At 47.3% G+C, this 21489-nt stretch overlaps 1 protein-coding gene and 1 non-coding gene across 2 annotated transcripts in view; both read right to left on the bottom strand.

Moving 5' to 3' along the window:
• The window catches only part of COL22A1 (collagen type XXII alpha 1 chain), a 224614-nt gene that overhangs the window by 33021 nt on the left and 170104 nt on the right, over positions 1 to 21489 (bottom strand). The window contains exons 44-47 of the mRNA XM_070802401.1: positions 20287 to 20334; positions 13399 to 13512; positions 12986 to 13039; positions 1186 to 1239 (exon numbers count right to left, since the gene is read on the bottom strand). Coding sequence (XP_070658502.1) covers positions 1186 to 1239; positions 12986 to 13039; positions 13399 to 13512; positions 20287 to 20334 — 270 coding nt within the window. The remainder of the gene's footprint in view (positions 1 to 1185; positions 1240 to 12985; positions 13040 to 13398; positions 13513 to 20286; positions 20335 to 21489) is intronic.
• On the bottom strand, positions 12364 to 12469 carry LOC139187042 (U6 spliceosomal RNA). The gene has a single exon (XR_011570744.1). It is a non-coding gene; the product is annotated as a U6 spliceosomal RNA (small nuclear RNA).

The raw sequence follows: 21489 nt of genomic DNA, 5'->3' as shown, positions 1-21489 counted from the left end.
TTTGAAGTATCCCGTAAGAAAAACTTAAAAGCAGGTAAATGCATATACACAATTTATACAATGGAAATCGCTCAGTTAACTGAATTACGGCATCTCTGAGAACATTACAATTATTTTAAGAAAGACAGTCATGTCCCCGTGTAGAAGGGAGTCTATGTGTATTACAGAATGAGCTATATCGGTTATGGTGCAAAGTATAGCACCTCAGCGTTCATGCAGTGCAGCAAAGTTATCAAAGCAAGCCAACCACCACGAAAGAAACGCTTCCCCGCCCTCCTCCTTCACCTCCTTCCACAGGAAAACGCAAGCTGCAACGTTCGGTCTAGAGAGCACTGCTGTTGAAAACTACTGAGAGTAATGCAAACACGGTTTGTTTTTCAGGACAGACATTTTTGCCGAGTACGTCATCCAGACCTTGAGTGCAGCGCTCATCTCCTCGCCCCTCGGGTCTCTGCCCCCGAGCCTCACCTGTCGCTGAGGGTCTGTGGGTCAGGGATTTGCCCACCGCTCAACCTGAACCTCAGAGCCTGGGGCGGGGCCTGGCATGGAGCGGGTTTACCGTGAAGAGATGGTTGGAAGACTTAGAAGGAAAGGCAGGGGCACGTGGAGAGAGGACAGGAGAAGGAAAGGGGGGAAGGGGTGGCGGAAGCAAAGCACAAGCAGAGGAGTCGGTTTAAACGCAGAAAGGCTGCTGTAGCTCTGGCTGGGCGGTGATAGGGGACAGTGTTCAGACCCGCAGGAAGAGCACCACATCGTCACAGGGACCATTTTTACAAGGCGTTTGGAGAAGTGATCCAGCAGGGATGGATAGGCTCTCACAGGGGAGAGTCATATGGCAGAAGCAGAGGGCGGGCAGGAGGAAAGAACACAGCATTGTGCATTGGCAGAGAATGACTACCATTTCAGTGAGCGAGAAGCACTAAAGGTAAGTGAGCACAAAATTTTAAAATATATATTAAAGAAAAAAAAAAGGAAAAAGGTAGGCTCCTCAGATGACTGGGAAAGGGGAGTGTGACAATGAACCAAGGTGGAAACTATGAAATCCTGATTAAAAAAAAAAAAAAATCCCACCGAAGACAATGAAGAGACCAGAAAAGATTTCCAAAATGGTGGAGTGAAAATTACTTAGGAAAACATAGTGCTGCTTCTTCAGGGTGAGCAGTTTATTATAAACTGAATTCTTACCTGGTCACCTTTCTGTCCAACCTCACCGTCTGCACCATGTTCTCCTTTATTTCCCTTAGGAGAAAAAAAAAAAAGAAAATTACAGAAAATCTTGCCAGAGCTCCTTTGCAAAAGAAAACTTTCGTGTTGCATTCATTCACTCATTCTTCATTAGTTTCTTATCAGGTTTGTGCTGGGGGCCCAAATAGCTACATGACCTTGAGCAGGTCATTTAAAGCCCAAGTTGTGGGGCATTTTTAATCGACAAAATGAAGAGAATAATGATTGCCCACCTCCTGAAATGCTGGGAGAATGAAATAAAATAATACATGGGAAATACTTAGCATGGAGCTCAAAATATAGTTAAGAGCTTATAATTATTTTTACTATTCTGTGTTGGGATCCTGATTTTGTCATTTACTAATTGTGTGTCACTGGTCAAGGTGTTTCAACTCTTCTGCTTCCTACTTAAAAAACGGGAATGATAACAGTAGACTCTTTGTCGTGGGGTTGCTGTGAGGAAGAAATGGCCGAAAATCCATAAAGCGCCTGGACCAGTGACGGCTTCAGGGGTCTCACCCGTCTCACTGTCCCATCACCAAGGTCACTGTCACCAAGGTCACTGTCACCATCACTGTTGCTGTCACTGCCGCATCACCATGACAACCACTATCCTTCTCCTCCTCTTATCCCATCACCACCACCACCGTTACTGTCATCCTTTTGCCCAGCACCATCACTATCATCTTTTTCTTCCTCCTCCTCCTCCCTCACCATGATCAGTACCCGCACCACTCTCATCCTCATCCTCTTCATCAGCTATACCATCGTCATCTTCATTGCCGTCATCATCAGCACCATCGCTACATCACTCACGACTAGCACCTCTATCCCCCTCCTCCTTCACATCACCGTCGTCTTCATTATCTGGTCACCAAGACACAGCATACAAGCTACCAAAGATACAGTCTTACAAACGAATCCTGAAAGTACCATTCAAAGCTTCCACTCTCTCTTAACTGTCACCTACTCAGGCTTAGCGGGTTAACAAGTGTATTCCGGTAAAATGTTATTAAACAAAAACACGGTAGTTTCTTTGAAAGAATGCATTATGCATTAAAAGCTGTTGGCAATGACTCAGTCTTGGCTGTGGTTCCAGGCCTGTCTTCCCTTACCTTTGCACCTTTGAAAGGTCGTGTTCCTTGTTTGCCCTGTTTGTTCATTCAGTAGATGAAGGAGCAGAGGTGGTGGGTGGCAGACCTATCTCTGAGGGTCCTTCCAGACTCCCAAACCCTACAATTCTCTCACTGAAACATCACGCCCAGCCCTCTTTCCATCCAGACACTGAACCACTCCAGCAGTTCGTTGATGACAATAATTACCCAAGAACACCCTAGCCTCCTCCTCTCTGTGGTATATTGGGAGGGTTAGGTGCTCCAGCATCTGTAAAGTGCCAAATGCTTTTGTGTGCAGGAGAAAAAAATAGGTTCCGAGGGGAAGAGCATTTGTTGCAACATTTTTGCATGCAATTACGTCTATTCTTTTAAGATCGTTAAAGCCAGCACACTGTCTGCAGGCCACTTCGTAATCTCAATGAAAAGAAGTCACAGACTAGCACACTGCTTCTCTGACTTTAAGGATGACCGCCTTAAAAGTAAATGGTTTCCTTTCAATTCCCATCCTCAGTCTGGGCTTAGAGTGGCTTCAATGGCTTCAACCTCATCCCGCAACAACTAAAATGTCAGCGGCTCAAGGATCTCCACGGCTGTCCTTGTCTCCTTCTCCACCGCAGCTGGGGATCAAAGCACACACAGCCACCCCCCAAGCCTGACTCACTTCCTTCCGAAAAAGAGCGCTGACATTTACAGAGCCCCTGCTCAGCTGGGCACTCTGCCAGAGTCCACATGAGGTTCCACTTCATGTATTTCTTTGTTTATATCCTGAGCTAATGCAAAAGAGCAATCGATGTGTCCACATTCTCTCATTCAGCCAGGAAAACTACTCAGTGAAGTAGGGGGCTATTATCAGAGCATAAAGATAAGAGTCCTGAAGACCAGAGAGGTTAAGCCATTCACCTGAGGCCACACAGCTGAAAAATAAAAAAAAATAATCATAGTATTTGTCACCTAGTGGAGGTGCTGAAATTCCAGTTGAGCTATTTCAAATCCTGAAAGATGATGCTGTGAAAGTGCTGCACTCAATATGCCAGCAAATTTGGAAAACTCAGCAGTGGCCACAGGACTGGAAAAGGTCAGTTTTCATTCCAATCCCAAAGAAAGGCAATGCCAAAGAATGCTCAGACTACCACACAATTGCACTCATCTCACACGCTAGTAAAGTAATGCTCAAAATTCTCCAAGCCAGGCTTCAGCAATATGTGAACCGTGAACTTCCAGATGTTTAAGCTGGTTTTAGAAAAGGCAGAGGAACCAGAGATCAAATTGCCAACATCTGCTGGATCATGGAAAAAGCAAGAGAGTTCCAGAAAAACATCTATTTCTGCTTTATTGACTATGCCAAAGCCTTTGACTGTGTGGATCACAATAAACTGCGGAAAATTCTGAAAGAGGAATACCAGACCACCTGATCTGCCTCTTGAGAAATCTATATGCAGGTCAGGAAGCAACAGTTAGAACTGGACATGGAACAACAGACTGGTTCCAAATAGGAAAAGGAGTATGTTAAGGCTGTATATTGTCACCCTGCTTATTTAACTTCTATGCAGAGTACATCATGAGAAACGCTGGACTGGAAGAAACACAAACTGGAATCAAGATTGCCAGGAGAAGTATCAATAACCTCAGATATGCAGATGACACCACCCTTATGGCAGAAAGTGAAGAGGAACTCAAAAGCCTCTTGATGAAAGTCAAAGTGGAGAGTGAAAAAGTTGGCTTAGAGCTCAACATTCAGAAAACGAAGATCATGGCATCTAGTCCCATCACTTCATGGCAAATAGATGGGGAAACAGTGGAAACAGTGTCAGACTTTCTTTTTCTGGGCTCCAAAATCACTGCAGATGGTGACTGCAGCCATGAAATTAAAAGACGCTTACTCCTTGGAAGGAAAGTTATGACCAACCTAGATAGCATATTCAGAAGCAGAGACATTACTTTGCCAACAAAGGTCTGTCTAGTCAAGGCTTTGGTTTTTCCAGTGGTCATGTATGGATGTGAGAGTTGGACTATAAAGAAAGCTGAGCACCGAAGAATTGATGCTTTTGAACTGTGGTGCTGGAGAAGACTCTTGAGAGTCCCTTGGACTGCAAGGAGATCCAACCAGTCCATTCTGAAGGAGATCAGCCCTGGGATTTCTTTGGAAGGAATGATGCTGAAGCTGAAACTCCAGTACTTTGGCCACCTCATGGGAAGAGTTGAGTCATTGGAAAAGACTCTGATGCTGGGAGGGATTGGGGGCAGGAGGAGAAGGGGATGACAGAGGATGAGATGGCTGGATGGCATCACTGACTCGATGGACTTGAGTCTGGATGAACTCCGGGAGTTGGTGATGGACAGGGAGGCCTGGCATGCTGCGATTCATGGGGTCGCAGAGTCGGACACAACTGAGCGACTGAACTGAACTGAATCCAGATCTGTGTCCAAACTTTCTCCTCCTAATCAAGTTAATTTCCTGGTTATGTTTTTAGGTCACGATGCTTTGTCCCGCTGGTTTCATAATGTCAAGAGCACTAGATATTTAGTCTGGAAGCCTGACTGATTATGCTAACCATGTTCTCAGAACCTTTCAACACACTAAGAATAAAGCCATCAAGAAAAAACAGATTGGAAACAAAACAAACCAAGAAACAAGCCGCCATCCTGGATTCTGCGTCCAGGAACATTACTAGTTTGCTACTCTGCAAACTTGGCTTTCTGCAGTAGATGTTTACTGAGGATGCAATGAAAGGGCTTCGCTTTTCCTGTTGAAATGGACAGAAGAAACTCGTACCACAAGCCCTTATATCAGAGCACTGCCTTTAGAAAACGTGACACTGTGAGTTCTTTCTCTGTCTCTTGGAAATGGATATCAATCCTTTTCAAAGGTCAGCAAGCCTTTTGCTGGTTCTAGGACCCAGGAATCGGAGAAGGCAATGGCACTCCACTCCAGTACTCTTGCCTGGAAAATCCCATGGGCGGAGGAGCCTGGTAGGCTGTGGTCACTTGAGTCAGACACAACTGAGCGACTTCACTTTCACTTTTTACTTTTATGCATTGGAGAGGAAATGGCAACCCACTCCAGTGTTCTTGCCTGGAGAATCCCAGGGACAGGGGAGCCTGGTGGGCTGCCGTCTATGGGGTCTTACAGAGTCGGACACAACTGAAGTGACTTAGCAGCAGCAGCAGCAGCAGCAGGACCCAGGAATGGCCTTCCTAGGTGGTGCAGTGGTAAAGAATCTGCCTGCCAGGGCAGGAGACATGGGTTTGATTCCTGGGTTGGGAAGATCCCCTGGAGAAGGAAATGGTAACCCACTTCACTATTCTCGCCTGAGAAGTCCCATGGACAGAGGAGCCTGGTGGGCTATAGTCCATGAGGTCATGGAAGAGTGAGAAACAATTTAGCGACTAAACAACAACAAAAAGGACCCAGCAAAATATTTCTCAAGCATCTGGGAACATCTCTTTGAACTGCAATCAACAAGGGAAATAAAACCCCATCCGCCAGATGCTGTAGGAAACTAGGAGCCTAACTTCTGGGTCCTTTTTTCCAAGCTGCAGAACTACCTCCAGGCAAAAAATGTGAGCAGTTTGTTTTGATTCTGTCTGAAGCTAATTCACTAAAGCAGACGATTAGTCCAATTACCAGGTGAATTAGGATGAACGTAACAAACAGTGCTATGTGGGCCTTTTACGTGAGGACTAATTACTATTCACCCTGAGGACACACATGTCATCAGTCATAGCTGCCTGACCGTAGAAAAGGTGAGGTTTCTTTGTCTTTACAAGCTCTTGGCAGAATTGCCTGTGGTACCCATAATATTCTGGTTTAATGCTTGTGCAAAAAAAATAATTATTTCAGTTCTACCTTCTGGTTTGGGAGAAGATTCTGTTTGGTTTTTAAATATATTTCCCCCATGCCATCATGTACTAAGTACATAATACAACAATTATTTAGAGGTTATATTCATAGCAGAGGCTGCTCTAAGGATGTTAGGTTTTGGGAATCCATCAAGCAGATAATTCTCTCTGGGATTTTACAAATTTTTGAGAGCATGGCCTAAATTTTCTCAAATTAGTAAGCCTCTGCTATTCTCAGAAATTTTGTCCCTGAAAATTTGTGTGCTGTTTCTCTGCTTAGAAAACCTTTCCCCGAGAATGCCTGTCAATGCAAGTAAAATCCTACTTCTTGGGACTTCCCTGGTTGTTCAGTGGTTAGGAATCTACCTTGCAATGCAGGGGAATTGGGTTTGATCCCTGGCCGGGGAACTAAGCTCCCACATGCCGAGGGGCAACTAAGTCAGACTGCCACAAGCACGGAGCCTGCACACCACAACTCTGAGTCTGTACACCGCAGGGAAAGGTCCCACACGACACAGCGAGATCCTACTGCTGCAACTGAGACCTGAATGAATAAATAAATGTTAAAAAAAAATCCTACCTCCTCCTCCAGGTAGCCTTCACCTCTGCCCCGTGCCATTATTTTCCTTAAAATCATTTAACTCTCCTCCTGGCTATCTGTCATAGTTGTTATTAACTCAGAAGAAGGAACGGTAAGGAGGACCATCCACAGTCACATGCATCCAGCACTTCCTACCTATGTGCTGGGCACCATGCCTGGTGCTTTGTAAATGTTTCCTTGTTTAATCCTCATGTCCTCTCTGTGAGATGAGCCATGTGGTCCTTCTTTTACAGATTAGGGACCCCTGCTTCAGAAAAGCCCCAGTTCCCCAATTCTTATGATCAGTCAGTGCAATTCACCCAGCTAATAAGAGGCAGAACCAGGCTGGGGAACCACTGACCACTCACTGCTCTCGATAGCCTTGGCCCCAGTCTGATTTTGCTTAGAGTCATCACCTTCTAGATCTTTCTTCTCCAACACATCAGGCCCTAGAAGACATGGCCCATATCCAACCTAACACTATCCCTCCTGACTTGGAAGGGAGCTGTTTAAGGGCATGCCTGGTGGGAATCTCTCAGGACTGAGGCAGCCGTGGATGAATAGAGACTTCTCCTGAGGAGAGCATGGACTAAATGGCTCTGGGTTGTCTTCTGGGAAGAATGGGATTCCAGGGCCTTTTCTGGCAGTTCTAATAACAGCAAAAGAGGTTTTATCTCCCACCTCCCAGAATTGTCCAGAACCTCCAATGAGGTCTTCTACTCACCTAGCATCCTCAGTGCCTGCAGTTCCCATTACATGATGTGTGGACATGTGGACAAGAAGAAAACCATGTTTTTCACGAAGGACAGAATAATCAGCATTTCCAAACTCAAAGGGGCTTTTACATCTGCCTCATTAGAAAGTCATGGTCTGATGACAATCTCGCTTCTTCTTCTTCTGCATAGATGGGGATCATAATGGGAGCCAGTTTTCAGCTTCCTCTCCTTAGTCAGTATCTTACGCAGTCTGAAAGCTCCAGAATGAAGCTGTGGAGCTGACGGTGTCATTCACCTCCCCAGACCCAAGATCCAGAGACGGCAGCTGCAAATAAGCAGGAAAAGTCTCGGGAAGCCTGAGTCCCCAGATGTTAGATCACAGTCACAATCAAACCTTCCTGATGAAGCCTGTGACCACTGAATACCTAGAGCCTCTGGTTATAAAAAGACACTAACAATGACCACAAATACTCCACTGTGGGCAGCGTTTTCAATTTAGAAATTAATCATGAGGTCCGCAAGTCTGACAGAGATCTTGTTTGATAAGCCAAGTTCAACAGAAAGGAAATGAAACAGCCCTCTGTTTTGATTTCTAGAGAGAGGCATGGGTTGAATGAAGAGCACAGAGACAGGCTTGAGTTTGGAGCCAAAAACCAAGGCAAGCCTGTGGGTGCCCAGGCAAGATAAACCAGTCAATATTAAAGGAAATCAATGCTGAATATTCATTGGAAAGACCTATGCTGGTGCTCCAGTGTTTTGGTCTCTGGATGCAAACAGCTGACTCATTGGGAAAGTCCCTGATCCTGGGAAAGACTGAGGGCAGAAGGAGAAGAGCAGGTTAGAGGATAAGATGGCTGGATGGCATCACCGATGCAATGGACTTGATCTTGGGCAAGCTCCAGGATACGGTGAGGGACAGGGAGGCCTGCCATGCTGCAGTCCATGAGGTTGCAAAGAGCTGGACATGACTGGGTGACTGAACAAGTGCGATTCATCTTCCCAGCCACAGTTGGTGAGAAAGGGAAAGCTATTAAGAGTCAGTACCAGGGGCAGTGAATCAATAGATAGAAGCGTTGAGTCTTCTTGGGCGCTTTCCTTGGCGCTGGTGTTGGTGATAGCATTACTGGCTTTAGTCACTAAGTTGTGTCTAAGTCCTGGGATCCCGTACACTGCAGCCCGCCAGGCTCCTCCTCTATCCATGGGATATTCCAGATGAGAATACTGGAGTGGGTTGCCATGTCCTTTTCCAGGGGATCTTCCCGACCCAGGGATCAAACCTGCGTCTCCTGCTTTGCAGATGGATTCTTTACTGCTGAGCCACAAGGGAAGCCCCTCCTGGACGCGTAACAGCATACTACCTAGTGGGGGTCTAGGACCTGGACTTCAAGGATTCACTTTGACCTACTAGTTTTGTAGTAGTTTTGTAAGATTGGCATTTAACCTTGCTAGACCTTAGTTTTCTAATATGTAAAGTAGAACACTATCCAAGGATGATGCTCACCATCATAGGAGATGACATTATAAAGCAGGTAAACTGGTCTTTGGTCCTTAATACACTAGGTATAACGTCTCCTGCAGCTCCCTGAGATCTCACTGTGCAGGGTGACCCTGAGAACAAGGCCACCGCAGACTCCCAAGTAGAGAAACAAAACACCCTGTCTTTCAGAAGCAGCACTGATTTCTGTTCTTTTCCTGGATGGAAGCTTTCTTTGACTTCCTCCGACTCTGAAAAGGAACAAACCCTCCCTTGAAGGCAATTATAACAGAACAAAGGCAGAGTCACTGTCCCAAGACAGCAGCACTTCAGGAGCGGTTGGGCTGATTGAGAAAACAATTCCTCCTTAGTGGAAGGAACGCCTTATCTGTTTAATTGATCTGCTTTCCTTTCTCTGAATAAAGGTTATCGTGTGGCAGAGGTAGCACCCAGAAGCTGGCAAGCTGACAGCAAAGGTCGTATACTGAGGCTCAGCTGAAACGACCCACCTGCAGAATCCTTCAAGCAAGGAGTTTAGCCGCCACTTATGACCCCAGAAAAGGGGAATCCTCAGGAAATAGCAGAGAGGATGCTCAGCTGTGCTGGTGTCTCTTAGCCTAACACTTCCCCAGGGCAGAACCTCCAGTTCTATCTACACTGAGACCTGATGTCTTCAGTTCCCGAAGCAGGAGTCTTGGTTTTGTCAAAACCCTGTAAAACTTCAAAATCTCTGCACAACAAACAGGAGTTGTTTTAACCTGCCGGCCGGGGCCTGGGACACCTGCTGTTTTCCATCCTGATACCCCACAGGCTCCCAGTTGGTGTCACACCTCAGTATTTTTCTTTGCCTCCTTACCTTTTAATAACAAATATAATGGCTCCAACCCCATCTTTCAGGGCTGTGCCTAGGGTGAGGCAAGTGACCACTCACCCAGGGGCCCCATAAACCTCAGATCGGACATAAAGAATATGTCAATGACATATTTTTAAAAGTCAAAGTTAATGCAAAATGAAGAATTTCATCACCTATTCAGTATAAATCTATATCCCTTCCTACTTGAGAACTTCTGAATATGTCTGTATTTAAGTTAAAAGAAAATCGTACTATATGTTTTAAGTGGTAAATTTTTAAGTGATTAAAAATATTTTTCTTTTCTAATAAAAAATTAATGCAAAATAATACAAGATGAACAAAATATGAAAATGGAAATAAACACAGGGCTCCAGATCAGATCAGATCAGATCAGTTGCTCAGTCATGTCCGACTCTTTGCGACCCCATGAATTGCAGCACGCCAGGCCTCCCTGTCCATCACCAACTCCCGGAGTTCACTGAGACTCACGTCCATCGAGTCAGGGATGCCATCCAGCCATCTCATCCTCTGTCGTCCCCTTCTCCTCCTGCCCCCAATCCCTCCCAGCATCAGAGTCTTTTCCAATGACTCAACTCTTCCCATGAGGTGGCCAAAGTACTGGAGTTTCAGCTTTAGCATCATTCCTTCCAAAATCCCAGGGCTGATCTCCTTCAGAATGGACTGGTTGGATCTCCTTGCAGTCCAAGGGACTCTCAAGAGTCTTCTCCAGCACCACAGTTCAAAAGCATCAATTCTTCGGCGCTCAGCCTTCTTCACAGTCCAACTCTCACATCCATACACGACCACAAGAAAAACCATAGTCTTGACTAGACGAAACTTTGTTGGCAAAGTAATGTCTCTGCTTTTGAACATGCTATCTAGGTTGGTCATAACTTTCCTTCCAAGGAGTAAGCATCTTTTAATTTCATGGCTGCAGTCACCATCTGCAGTGATTTTGGAGCCCAGAAAAAAAAAGTCTGACACTGTTTCCACTATTTCCCATGAAGTAGTGGGACCGGATGCCATGATCTTCATTTTCTGAATGTTGAGCTTTAAGCCAACTTTTTCACTCTCCACTTTGACTTTCATCAAGAGGCTTTTGAGTTCCTCTTCACTTTCTGCCATAAGGGTGGTGTCATCTGCATATCTGAGGTTATTGATATTTCTCCCGGCAATCTTGATTCCAGTTTGTGTTTCTTCCAGTCCAGCGTTTCTCATGATGTACTCTGCATATAAGTTAAATAAACAGGGTGACAATATACAGCCTTGATGAACTCCTTTTCCTATTTGGAACCGGTCTGTTGTTCCATGTCCAGTTCTAACTGTTGCTTCCTGACCTGCATACAAATTTCTCAAGAGGCAGATCAGGTGGTCTGGTATTCCCATCTCTTTCAGAATTTTCCACAGTTTATTGTGATCCACAGGGCTCCGAAGGGGCAGAAATTATCATGAGACAAGGGGACACGACTGAGCTGAGTAGAAGGAAAACGAGGGTCTCGTGTAGGCTGGGTCTCATCTTGACTTAACATTTCTGTATTTTGTTCATCATGGATCTACTTCATTCATTTTAAACGTTTCACAATACTGCATTAGAGTCTCATTTAGCTTGGTTACACCTTCTGCCCAGGTCTCACCTCAGTCTTGGCCCAGGCACTGACAGAGGGCTTACAACGCGCCAGGCGCAGGTGGGAGCATCGTTGAGCAGTCATCAGGGTCAGAAGCCTGGAGGGTCTCTGCCCTCACAGCCCCTCGTTCACCAGGAGGAACGGGAAGGGCCGGGAGGCAAAAAGCCAGCCCAGGGTCATTGCCGAGACCGTATTCCCACCCCAAGGCTCTTGCTCCTGTGGTCTCTCTCCCACTGACAATTTCATGCTGCAACCCCCATCAGAGGAGCCATACCGAGTCCCAGAGAAACACGGTGACATAGTGACACGCGTGTCCGTGAACACGCGTTAGGGACAGAGCGATGTGCAGAGGTCACAGCAGCACAGAGTTGACAACGCGGGGGGGCAGAGAAAGCCCCCCAGGGCAGCGTGGATGTCCACTCCCTGCCTACACACTCTCCCAGCCTACACACTCTCTCCCCCTGAGTGCTGAACACTGTCCTGACCGAGGGCCTGAGAGCCGCAGCCCCGAAGCCTGCCTGTTCCGCAGCTGCGCACCCAGCTCCCCACTCCCATGCCAGCCTCCAAGCTCCGTGAACCTATAGAGCCATGCTGCCTGTTCCAGACAGGTGTCTCATCATTCACAGCACAGTGAATGATGCCCACTGCGTTTCTATAGCACTTTCCTAATAACACTCTTTTTTAAAATTATTTTTTATTGAAGGATAATTTCTTTGCAGAATTTTCCTGTTTTCTGTCAAACCTCGACATGAATCAGCCATCAGTATACATATATCCCCTCCCTTTTGAACCTCCCTCCCATCTCCCTCCCCATCCCACACCCTAGGTTGATACAGAGCCCCTGGTTGAGTTTCCCGAGCCATACAGCAAATTCCTGTTGGCTGTCTATTTTACATATGGCAATGTAAGTTTCCATGTTACTCTTTCCATACATCTAAAAATACGGAATGCTTCACGACCTTGCACGTCATCCTTACACAGGGGCCAAGCTAATCTTCTCTGTATCATTGCAATTTTAGTGTATGTGCTGCCAAGCAAGCACCCTAATAATCCTTTTATCGAGTGCTAAGTTCTTTATCTGTACAATATGTTCAACTCTCACTTCTCTCTGCAGTTGTTTTTATTCACATCATTAGTGGTTGGAGAAATTGAGGCCCAGAGAGGTCAAAGATTTTGCCTAAGGTCACACAGCAACAATGACTCAACTAGAATTCAGAGTTGTCTGACCCCAAAGTTCACGTCATAACATCACTACACATTCCTATCCAGTAGCTCATCTGTACTTCCAACCACTCAGGTATTTGTAGATGAGAAATCTGAGACTCAACAAGTTCAAGTGCCCATTTCCAAGGTCACTGAGACAGCCAGAGCAAAGGAGAGACTTTGAATGTGGGTTTTCTGATTTTATTTATTTATTTTTTTTAACCTGGACTGGCATTTTAAAATTTTCTGATTTTAAAACCATGATCTCGTTACACTGGGCATCACTCTTCCTCAAACTTAGGCTAACCAGTGAGATGAGAACAGATACACGTGAGTTTTATGACGGTTCACTGACCTGAGGTCCAGCTATTCCTGGGGGCCCTGGGAGGCCTCTGGGCCCAGCATCCCCCTGCAGCAGGAAGAACGGGGAGAAAAAAAGAAAAAACAGCAGGAATAAGTGTCTGGACCCGACATACGGCATCGTCAGCAAGATGTCCACTTCCATATCATTCACTCATTTCCCATGGGATTCCCAGGTCCCTGCCTGCCCCTCAGAGTGTCTGAGCAAAGGCAGGCGGTGATAAGGTGTGTGGCTGTGATTCAAGGGTATAACCCACCCCCAAAGTGGTAAATGGTGCAGGAACCAGTCCCCAAGGTGACCCCAATGATCCTCGCCTCCCAGTGGGTACCAGAGAGACAGTGCTGGCATCTCCAAGATGATTCACTTCGTCCCAATGATAAAAACGAAATCTCCTCTTTTGTTCCTACCTTTTTCCCTTCTGTGCCTTCTCTCCCTGGCTTTCCTGGGAGACCTTTGTCCCCTTTAAAACCTGGAAGACCAGGGAGGCCTGGGGGGCCCGGGGGACAGTCATTGCACACGTCCTGAGAGAAAGAGTAACATGATAATACAGTTACTTGTAAAACAAAAGGTGACCCATAGCTCCAACCCCTCCAGACAGGAGGAAGCCAGCAAATGATGAAAAAGCAAACGGGTAGATGGAGTCATTACCCACACAGCCTGTGTCAAACTTCATGTTTTTCTCTCTCGTTCTTAAACTAGGTTTCAGCATTGATATATCTGTATTATTACCGCACATCTCCCTACTTCCGGCCAATGGCTGAAGTGTAGCCCAAGACCAAGACGTCAAAAGCACATGTACCGATGTCTGTGAACATCTAAAAATATTCACAGTACAGATTTAAAGCAAGCATTTAGTACTGTAAGAAACAGCATGCTTTGTCCCTAAAGCCAGAGACAAAACAATGCTGGAGGCTGAATTCTCTGTCTCACAGGTTTACCTAAGTGGTTTCTGAACAAAGAAGCAAAATAAAGAACGCAAGAGGCAACCCCTTCCCCGAGGTCTTGCTCACTGTAACACACACCAAGTATCGCACGGCATTCTTCTTAGTCCAAGGGAAACTCACTCAGTCATGTCTGACTTGTTGCAACCCCAAGCACTATACAGTCCCTGGAATTCCACTATACACTGGAATTCTCCATGGCAGAATACTGGAGTGGAGTATCTTCCCAACCCAGGGATCAAACCCAGGTCTCCTGCATTGCACACGGATTCTTTAGCAGCTGAGCCACAAGGGAAGCCCTTCTCAGTCCGAAGTAGGTATTTAATCAAGGCTCTCTGGAATGGAGCTTTGCTCCTCGGCTCTGAGGCAGGTGAGTTCTGTCCCTGGAGTGAATTTAAAGCCCAGGGAACCAATTCTCGAGCTTGTCTGTGTCATCCCCAGGTCTTACAGTTTGGAGCACAGTAAACCCCAAATGAAATTCACTGGCCTGACCACACTCTGTCCAACTCACACCCCAGCATCTTGGACTGCTCCTTCCTTGTGCTGTCGTTGTGCTCAGTCATGTCCGAGTCTTTGTGAACCCATCGACTGTAGACCGCCAGGCTCCTCTGTCTGTGGAATTTCCCAGGCGAGCATACTGGAGTGGGTTACCATGTCTCCCTCCAGGGGACCTTCCTGACCCAGGGATCCAGCCCACACCTCCTGCATCTCTTGCATTGTAGGCGGATTCTTTACCACGGTGTTCCTTCCATGCCTTCACTCTAATCCTGTCTTCTTCCCCGATTCCCTCCTTGTGATAAAGGTTAAATAAAGTAAAACAAGCATGGCTCTCGAAACAGTGCCAGATCATTTCCAGAGCATTCGGCTTTGTTATGAATTCACATACTCAGCCAGCGGCTCCCTCGCTGTTGGCACGGCGCTCTTCTGCTTCGAGACCACAGTAAACAGCTGTCTTGAAGAGCTCACGGATCCATGGCACCAATTGACCCAAGCAAATGTGCTAACTCAGGCCTTGGGCTGCTCCACTGGAGAGACGGGCCAAGACTTGCTCACGTTCACAGTGGGTGATGTCTCAGGTGGCCTGGCACTCATCTTGATCTCTAATTCAGGATGGACAGGCTTTCATCAACAAAAAGCATCTCTGAGCAGTCCACCTTCCTTTCAGGTGCTCACACCTACTCAATCTTTGATGTTTCTTTAGAGGTGTCCTACTCCAAGAAGCACTCCTGATTGCTTCACACTGGGGGTATGCTTCTGCCCCTGAGAACCTCCTGCTACAGAAGCACCTGTCTCACTATAGAGTGGTCTCTTTATAGCTCCATGCCGTCCCCATCAAGCAAAAAAAAAATGTGTGAGCTCTTTGAGAACAGAAGTAGAGTTGCTTTATCTCTGCATGTCTGATTTATAGCAAATAATCTTCCACAGAGCATGAGCTCCGTGAGGGGCCCAGCCGACCCAATCAACCACCACCAATTGACCTTCACACGCCTAGGGGCACCTCCCAGAAGCTGGTTGAAATGTTGAGGGGAACGAAATGTTGGGTATGTGAAGAAATGGCAAATGAGGTGAGCTGAAGGGCACTGTCTTCAGTTGCTGCTGTTTGGAAGGGTGGCAGGCTAGGGAGAAACTCTTCTATTCCTAGACAGTCTCTATAGTTGCTTAAAATAGGATATATCTGTGAAATAGGGCAACCCCAGACACAGGATGCATGGAAGCAGAGCTAGGCTGGTTGCAGAAGGACTTCCAGACACTAAGAATTTTTGGACTTGGAGGTACAGTGGGATCCACAGCAGAAAGCGATCACATCTAAGACAAGATCTCACTGTTTTCTCATTTCTTGTTGATTTCTGGCATGGTTAAGTCAGCCTGAGCATGTCACAGTCACATATCCTGTGAGCATTGTTCCCTGATGGCCAGGGCAGCCCCCAGACTTGCTAGAGAGGGGGCTGGACTTAACATACAGACCCGGTCCTGGAATCCAGTGCGCAGGGCAAGACCAGCCCCCAACCCGCTCTCCCACCAAGCCTCCCTTTGCCGCTGTGCCCGTGGGACCCCAGCCCCTGGACCTGGGACACCTCAGTCATGTGGATGCTAGCACTGGGACCCAGGTGGACTGCCCCCAAACACATCTCAGTGGCATATTAACTACTGTGAATTAAAGTTACTTAAGAAATGGTCAGTGTAAGACAGACATTGATACTTCTGTCTTACCTAAAACAGGAAATAAACCAAAATACAGGAAATAAACCTCTCACGTGAAAGGGGCCCTCCCTGCAGCTGGAGGTGGGAGGACACCTTTATCCCCAGAAACAGGGATTTCAGGGCCAAGAAGCCTGTATAAATCTTCAGTTTTAATTTACTACCCTGAACCCAAGCTCTGCTTAAAGTCTTCACTAATTAAGCACCCAGAGCCTATGTTTCTTTGCCCTGTCAATTCCTCACAAATGTCTTATGTCTTTACCTACAAAGTATGAAAGCTGCCTGTTTGACCACTTTTTAGGTCTCATTTCTAGGAGACCTCCATGTGCACAAATTAAAGCTTATTCTGCTCCTCTTAATGCCTTGTGTCAATTTTTAGTCCCATCACAGAACTCAAGAGGACCCACAGGTGGAATTTTCTCCCTCCCCATCACCAGCCAGAGTTCTGTATCCAGCTGGACAGGCTTGCCCACACCACAGTGAAGCCTCTGCCCACTTGGGGTTCACGGCTACACCTTTCCAAGCCTCAGTCTCCCTATCTGTGAGATGAGAACCTCAGATTCTGGGGAGAAATACATGGCGAGAACACAGGAGTTTCAGCTGCCATGTACATCCCTGTGGTTTCAGCTGTGATTTTTCCTCCCTTTGTCCCACTGGCAGATCAGAGAGATGACCCTGATCATCAATTCTGCTCCCAACTCTTCCACTTAACTGAGTCATTTCAGGCAAGCCACTTTAGTTCCTTTGAGTCCACTTCCATATCTGTTAACAAGGCTCTTTCTCCTACTTGGGAGAGAGTGCAAATTTTAATACATGTGAAGCATCTAACATGTTGCAAGCTCCAGTGTGTAAATGCAGACCCCTTTGTCTTCCCTTTGTCTCCATCCCCTTCCTATTTCCTGAGACATTTTCAGCAAACCCTGTGTCATTGTATTTGGTGCAGGAGAGCAGACCAAGCAAAACTGCATAACCCTGAAGGGATGCTGCGGTCTCTTGCCAGGCACAGAAATCATCTCCAGATCATCTCACACGAACTTCTGCTGGATCCCTGAACCTTCAGTGCATGTTCATGCCAAGCGTGTAGCCTATACCTCAAACCTCGAGCTGACAGCCAAGGAACTCACTACCTGCCTGTCCTGCATCAGGTGGCTGTCAGGAAGCTTGGATACATACAAAGATGAGGTCACATAGCAGAGGGGTCGAGGGCATGAGGAACTGGAGCTGGTCACACTGGGAGTGAGTGTTGGCTCTGCCACCGTGCAGCTCTGTCACCTTGAACGAGTGTCTGGCCCATCCCTGCCACCTCCTGCTCTGCAAAAGGCAGCAGGTAATAGTACCCAAAGTCCATCTAGTCAAAGCCATGGTTTTTCCAGTAGTCATGTATGGATGTGAGACTTGGACTATAAAGTAGGCTGCACACCAAAGAACTGATGCTTTCAAACTGTGGTGCTGGAGAAGACTCTTGAGAGTTCCCTGGACAGCAAGGAGATTAAACCAGTCAATTCTAAAGGAAATAAACCCTGAATATTCATCAGAAGGACTGATGCTGAGGCTGAAGCTCCAAAACTTTGGCCACCTGATGTGAAGGGCCGACTCATTGGAAAAAACCCTGGTGCTGGCAAAGATTGAAGGCAGGAAGAGAAGGGGATGACTGAGGATGAGATGGAATCATTGACTCAATGGACATGTGTTTGAGCTAACTCTGGGAGATGGTGAAGGACAGGGAAGCCTGGCGTGCTGCAAGTCCATGGGGTCACAAGGTCAGACACGACTGAGCAACTGAATGATAACAGTAACTGGGTTGTTGGCAGGGACTGGGTGAAACAATATTTATCCTGGGAATCGTCTAAAGGAGAGGCCTTGAGGAGGACCTCTCGGGCACAGATCCAACCATGGAAGTTTAGTAAACGGGAACTCTTAGAATACAAAGTTTCTACTCAGGCAGTCTTCCAATGACCAGGAGGAGGCAAATTTTCTGTAACGAAAGATGCCTTCTCAGCAAGAGAGGGTTCCCCCACTCGACAGCCACCCTATCAGGCTTTAACTGACATCAAGATGGCAGTGGGTGATTATCAACTAGGGAGCCAGGATAGTGACTCTGCAGACCTGGGCAAACCCATGAGGGCCAAGCTCCCTTCTACAGAGTTTCCAGGCAAAGCACAGCTCTGGAAGGCCAGGGAGTCTCAGGTACTGCCCTGAATGTAGGTGCTCACATTCTCTCGCAGTTCCTGGCTGCTACATCCTTTGGCAGGTCAGAAGTATCAATTTGACTAAACGTCTGTTTCAATGCTGCAGCTGTAAAGCACACAGCAGTCACTCCTGTTATCTCTGCCTTAAAGACTGGGACACTTTGAGGCTGTAATCCTTAAGGGGAGGTGGGGGACAAGAACTGAGGCAAATCCAATGCCTTCCCAGTGGGACAGAATTAGAGAAAAATCACCTAGACTAAAAAGCCTGTACTAAATAGGACTTCAATAGATAATGATTTCTTGCCATGTCCTGGTTGTAAAAAAAAAAAAAAAAAAAAAAAAACACCTCCCTCTTGTCAGTAAAAATCAAGAAAGATTGCTCCACTCCTCATTTTTAAGTAAAATGTATCATTTTCCATCAAGGCGTCTCAATGTGTAGAGAGATGAAAAGTCCCAGGCTTCTGAGGTTTCCTTTTTCCTTCTGCTCTCCTCCCTTGCTCTCATGTACGAACCAGGTGCTTTCAAATGCCTCCCAAGTGGTTTTTAGAAGACAGGAGATGAGGGAGGGGGTGGTCACGCAAAAGGCAGGGCCGGGCTCCACCCAAAGTTCAGACCAAGGCTGAGAACAGAGGCAGCAAATGGTCCCCCACGTGTGTGGCCATAGGACCGCTCTTTTGGAAACATGGATCTTACCCCGCTCTGTCCTGCCTGTCCCCCTTCTTCTCCGTTCAAGACCCGAGGTCCCTGGCCGAGCTCCCAGGCAGCCAACTCTCCGCCCTATCTCAACCGAGCTCTCTCAGCTCACGTCCCCCACCCCCCAGGGAGAGGGTGCTGTGGTTCTGACGATGAGCTCCGTCTGCGCTCAGATCCAGACTCCACCTGGCCAAGGGCCCAGCAGCTCACTCACCGCTCGGCACCTGTGCCCTGGACCTGGCACCAGCAGGATCCTCACCCAACCTGCTGGATTCTGCCCAGGACTGTCTTTTCAGAACCCTAGGACGCAGTCCTGTGTGGGGTCCAAAGTCAGTCTCTGGACTCGTTGAGGAGTGGATTCTATTCCCAGAAAGTCGCTGACCCTCATGGTGACTCAGGTTTCTAATAAACAAAGAGCTAGTCACTAAGTCTTATCTGACTCTTTGCGACCCCTGGACTATAGCCCACCAGGCTCCTCTGTCCATGGGATTCTCCAGGCAAGAATACTGGAGGGGGTTGCCATTCCCTTCTCCAGGGGATAGTCCAGATGCAGGGATCAAACCCGGGCTTCCTGCATTGCAGGCCAATTCTTTACTGTCTGAGCCACCAGGGAAGCCCTATAAAGGCTGACACACATCCCTGGGTGGGCTCAGACCACCAACCTTTCGGTTAATCGCCGGATGTGCTAACTGACTGCACCAGAAACACACCAGCATAGCCTTAAAATCCCCTGGAGAAGGGAACGGCTACCCACTCCAGTGTTCTTGCCTGGAGAATCCCATGGACAGAGGGGCCTGGCAGGTTGCAGACCATGAGGTTTCAAAGAGTCTGACACGACTGAGCGACTAACAAGCAAAACGAGAACATAATGGTACCAACCTCATGGAGCAATTGCAGACACGAGAGATGCACATGAAGCATTAACCATAGTACCACCCGGAAGGATTTCCCGTGACAACGGATCTTATTGTCTAATAAGACAGCCACTAGCCACAGGTGGCCAGTAAGTACTTAGGATGTAGCTAGTGTGATCAAAGACCGGAATCTTTTTTTTTTCATTAAGTTAAACAAGTTTAAATTCACACATGTGGCCAGTGGCTTCTGTGCTGGACAGTGGATTTTAGCGCACTGCTGGCACGGCATGTTCTCAACAAATGTTGTTGTAGTTGTTTATACTCTGCTCAGACCGAAAAAAAAAAAAAAAGACCATATCATTGACATCGCCAGCCTCCCCGTCACAACTCTCAAAAGGCATGCATATTTATGTTTTTACCTTCACCAAGAGATTTACGTCCCCTGGAGACAGTACTGAAGAGGGGCCCTGTCAAAGTAAAAATAAATAAATACATACACACGAGTGCACACTGCATATTCCATGCTTCTGCAGCGAGCAGCCTTCAAAATGTGACTGTAACAGGTAACATGTCTACACAGGACACAAAGAGCCTGGTCTACGCCCCACGCTTGGGAACCACAGGCAGACTCTTCTGAGCTGTCCTAACAAACATCAGACTTTCTGGTCCCCACCTTCCTGGCCCTCTCTCTCTCCTGCTGGCCCCTCCTCCCCCTTCCATCACCACCAGCAGGTCCTATGGGTACTGTGGAAGACGAAGGGGGCGGGTTGTCCTTTACTCCAGGTGGGTAATAGCTGCCACTGTCATTCACATCTAGTATGAACCTAAAGCAATTCCTTCAGCTCCCCCAGGTGAACTAGCATTTTAAGCCTCATTCGTCTTTATGAGTTGGAAGTCTCTAACTTCAGGAGGGGAGTTCAGAAATCAGGAGTAATTACAAAGCCTCTGAAGGTGTGAAGGAGTCTGCAGGTCCCTGAGTTCACACTCAAACCCACAGTGAGTTGGGAAGTGGCGTGTTATGACCATGGCAGGCCCAGAGCCCAAGTGGAGTGGAGGCTGGGTTCACCCCAGGGTGCAAGGGACAGGAAGCTGGGAAGGAAAATGGAAATACAAAGGCAGATGCTGAAGGGACGAGGGATTCTTAGGTAAGGACTGGAGACTGGCGTGCTGCTCTGCACACTTCTGCACATCGCAGTGGACAAGGAGTGCCAGAGAGCCCACGGTGCAGAGGGAAGATGGCAGGCTTCCTCCAGAATGTTGGAAGCCTGGGACCACTATTAGACTTGTGGTGGCTGCTTCCTTCTGATTGAGTCCAGGTTTATCCAGTCTAGCCTGTTACAGAGACAATTTCCTGGCTTCCCCACTTTCCCTGACTCCATGGGGTTTCTGCCACATCCTGTGGCTGCAGACAGTGGCAGAAGCATTGTGTAAGTTCACATAGGATAACCTTGGCACTGGCTGGGTGTACGTCATGCTTCCTAAGCTGAAATGCTCAAGTACTGAATCACTGCCCTGGGTTGCAAGAGGACACCACCTGAGACAAACTGGGGTCGGGCTGAGTCAGAGTCGGCGGTTCTGAAGGGGCCCCTCGCCTGCAGGGAAAGCTTGCCTAGGCTGCATCT

The sequence above is a fragment of the Bos indicus genome, chromosome 14 (genome assembly GCF_029378745.1).
Source record: "Bos indicus isolate NIAB-ARS_2022 breed Sahiwal x Tharparkar chromosome 14, NIAB-ARS_B.indTharparkar_mat_pri_1.0, whole genome shotgun sequence".
Classification (NCBI taxonomy): domain Eukaryota; kingdom Metazoa; phylum Chordata; class Mammalia; order Artiodactyla; family Bovidae; genus Bos; species Bos indicus.
The sequence above is the reverse complement of the archived record's forward strand: the minus strand, read 5'-3'. Positions and strand labels throughout refer to the sequence as shown.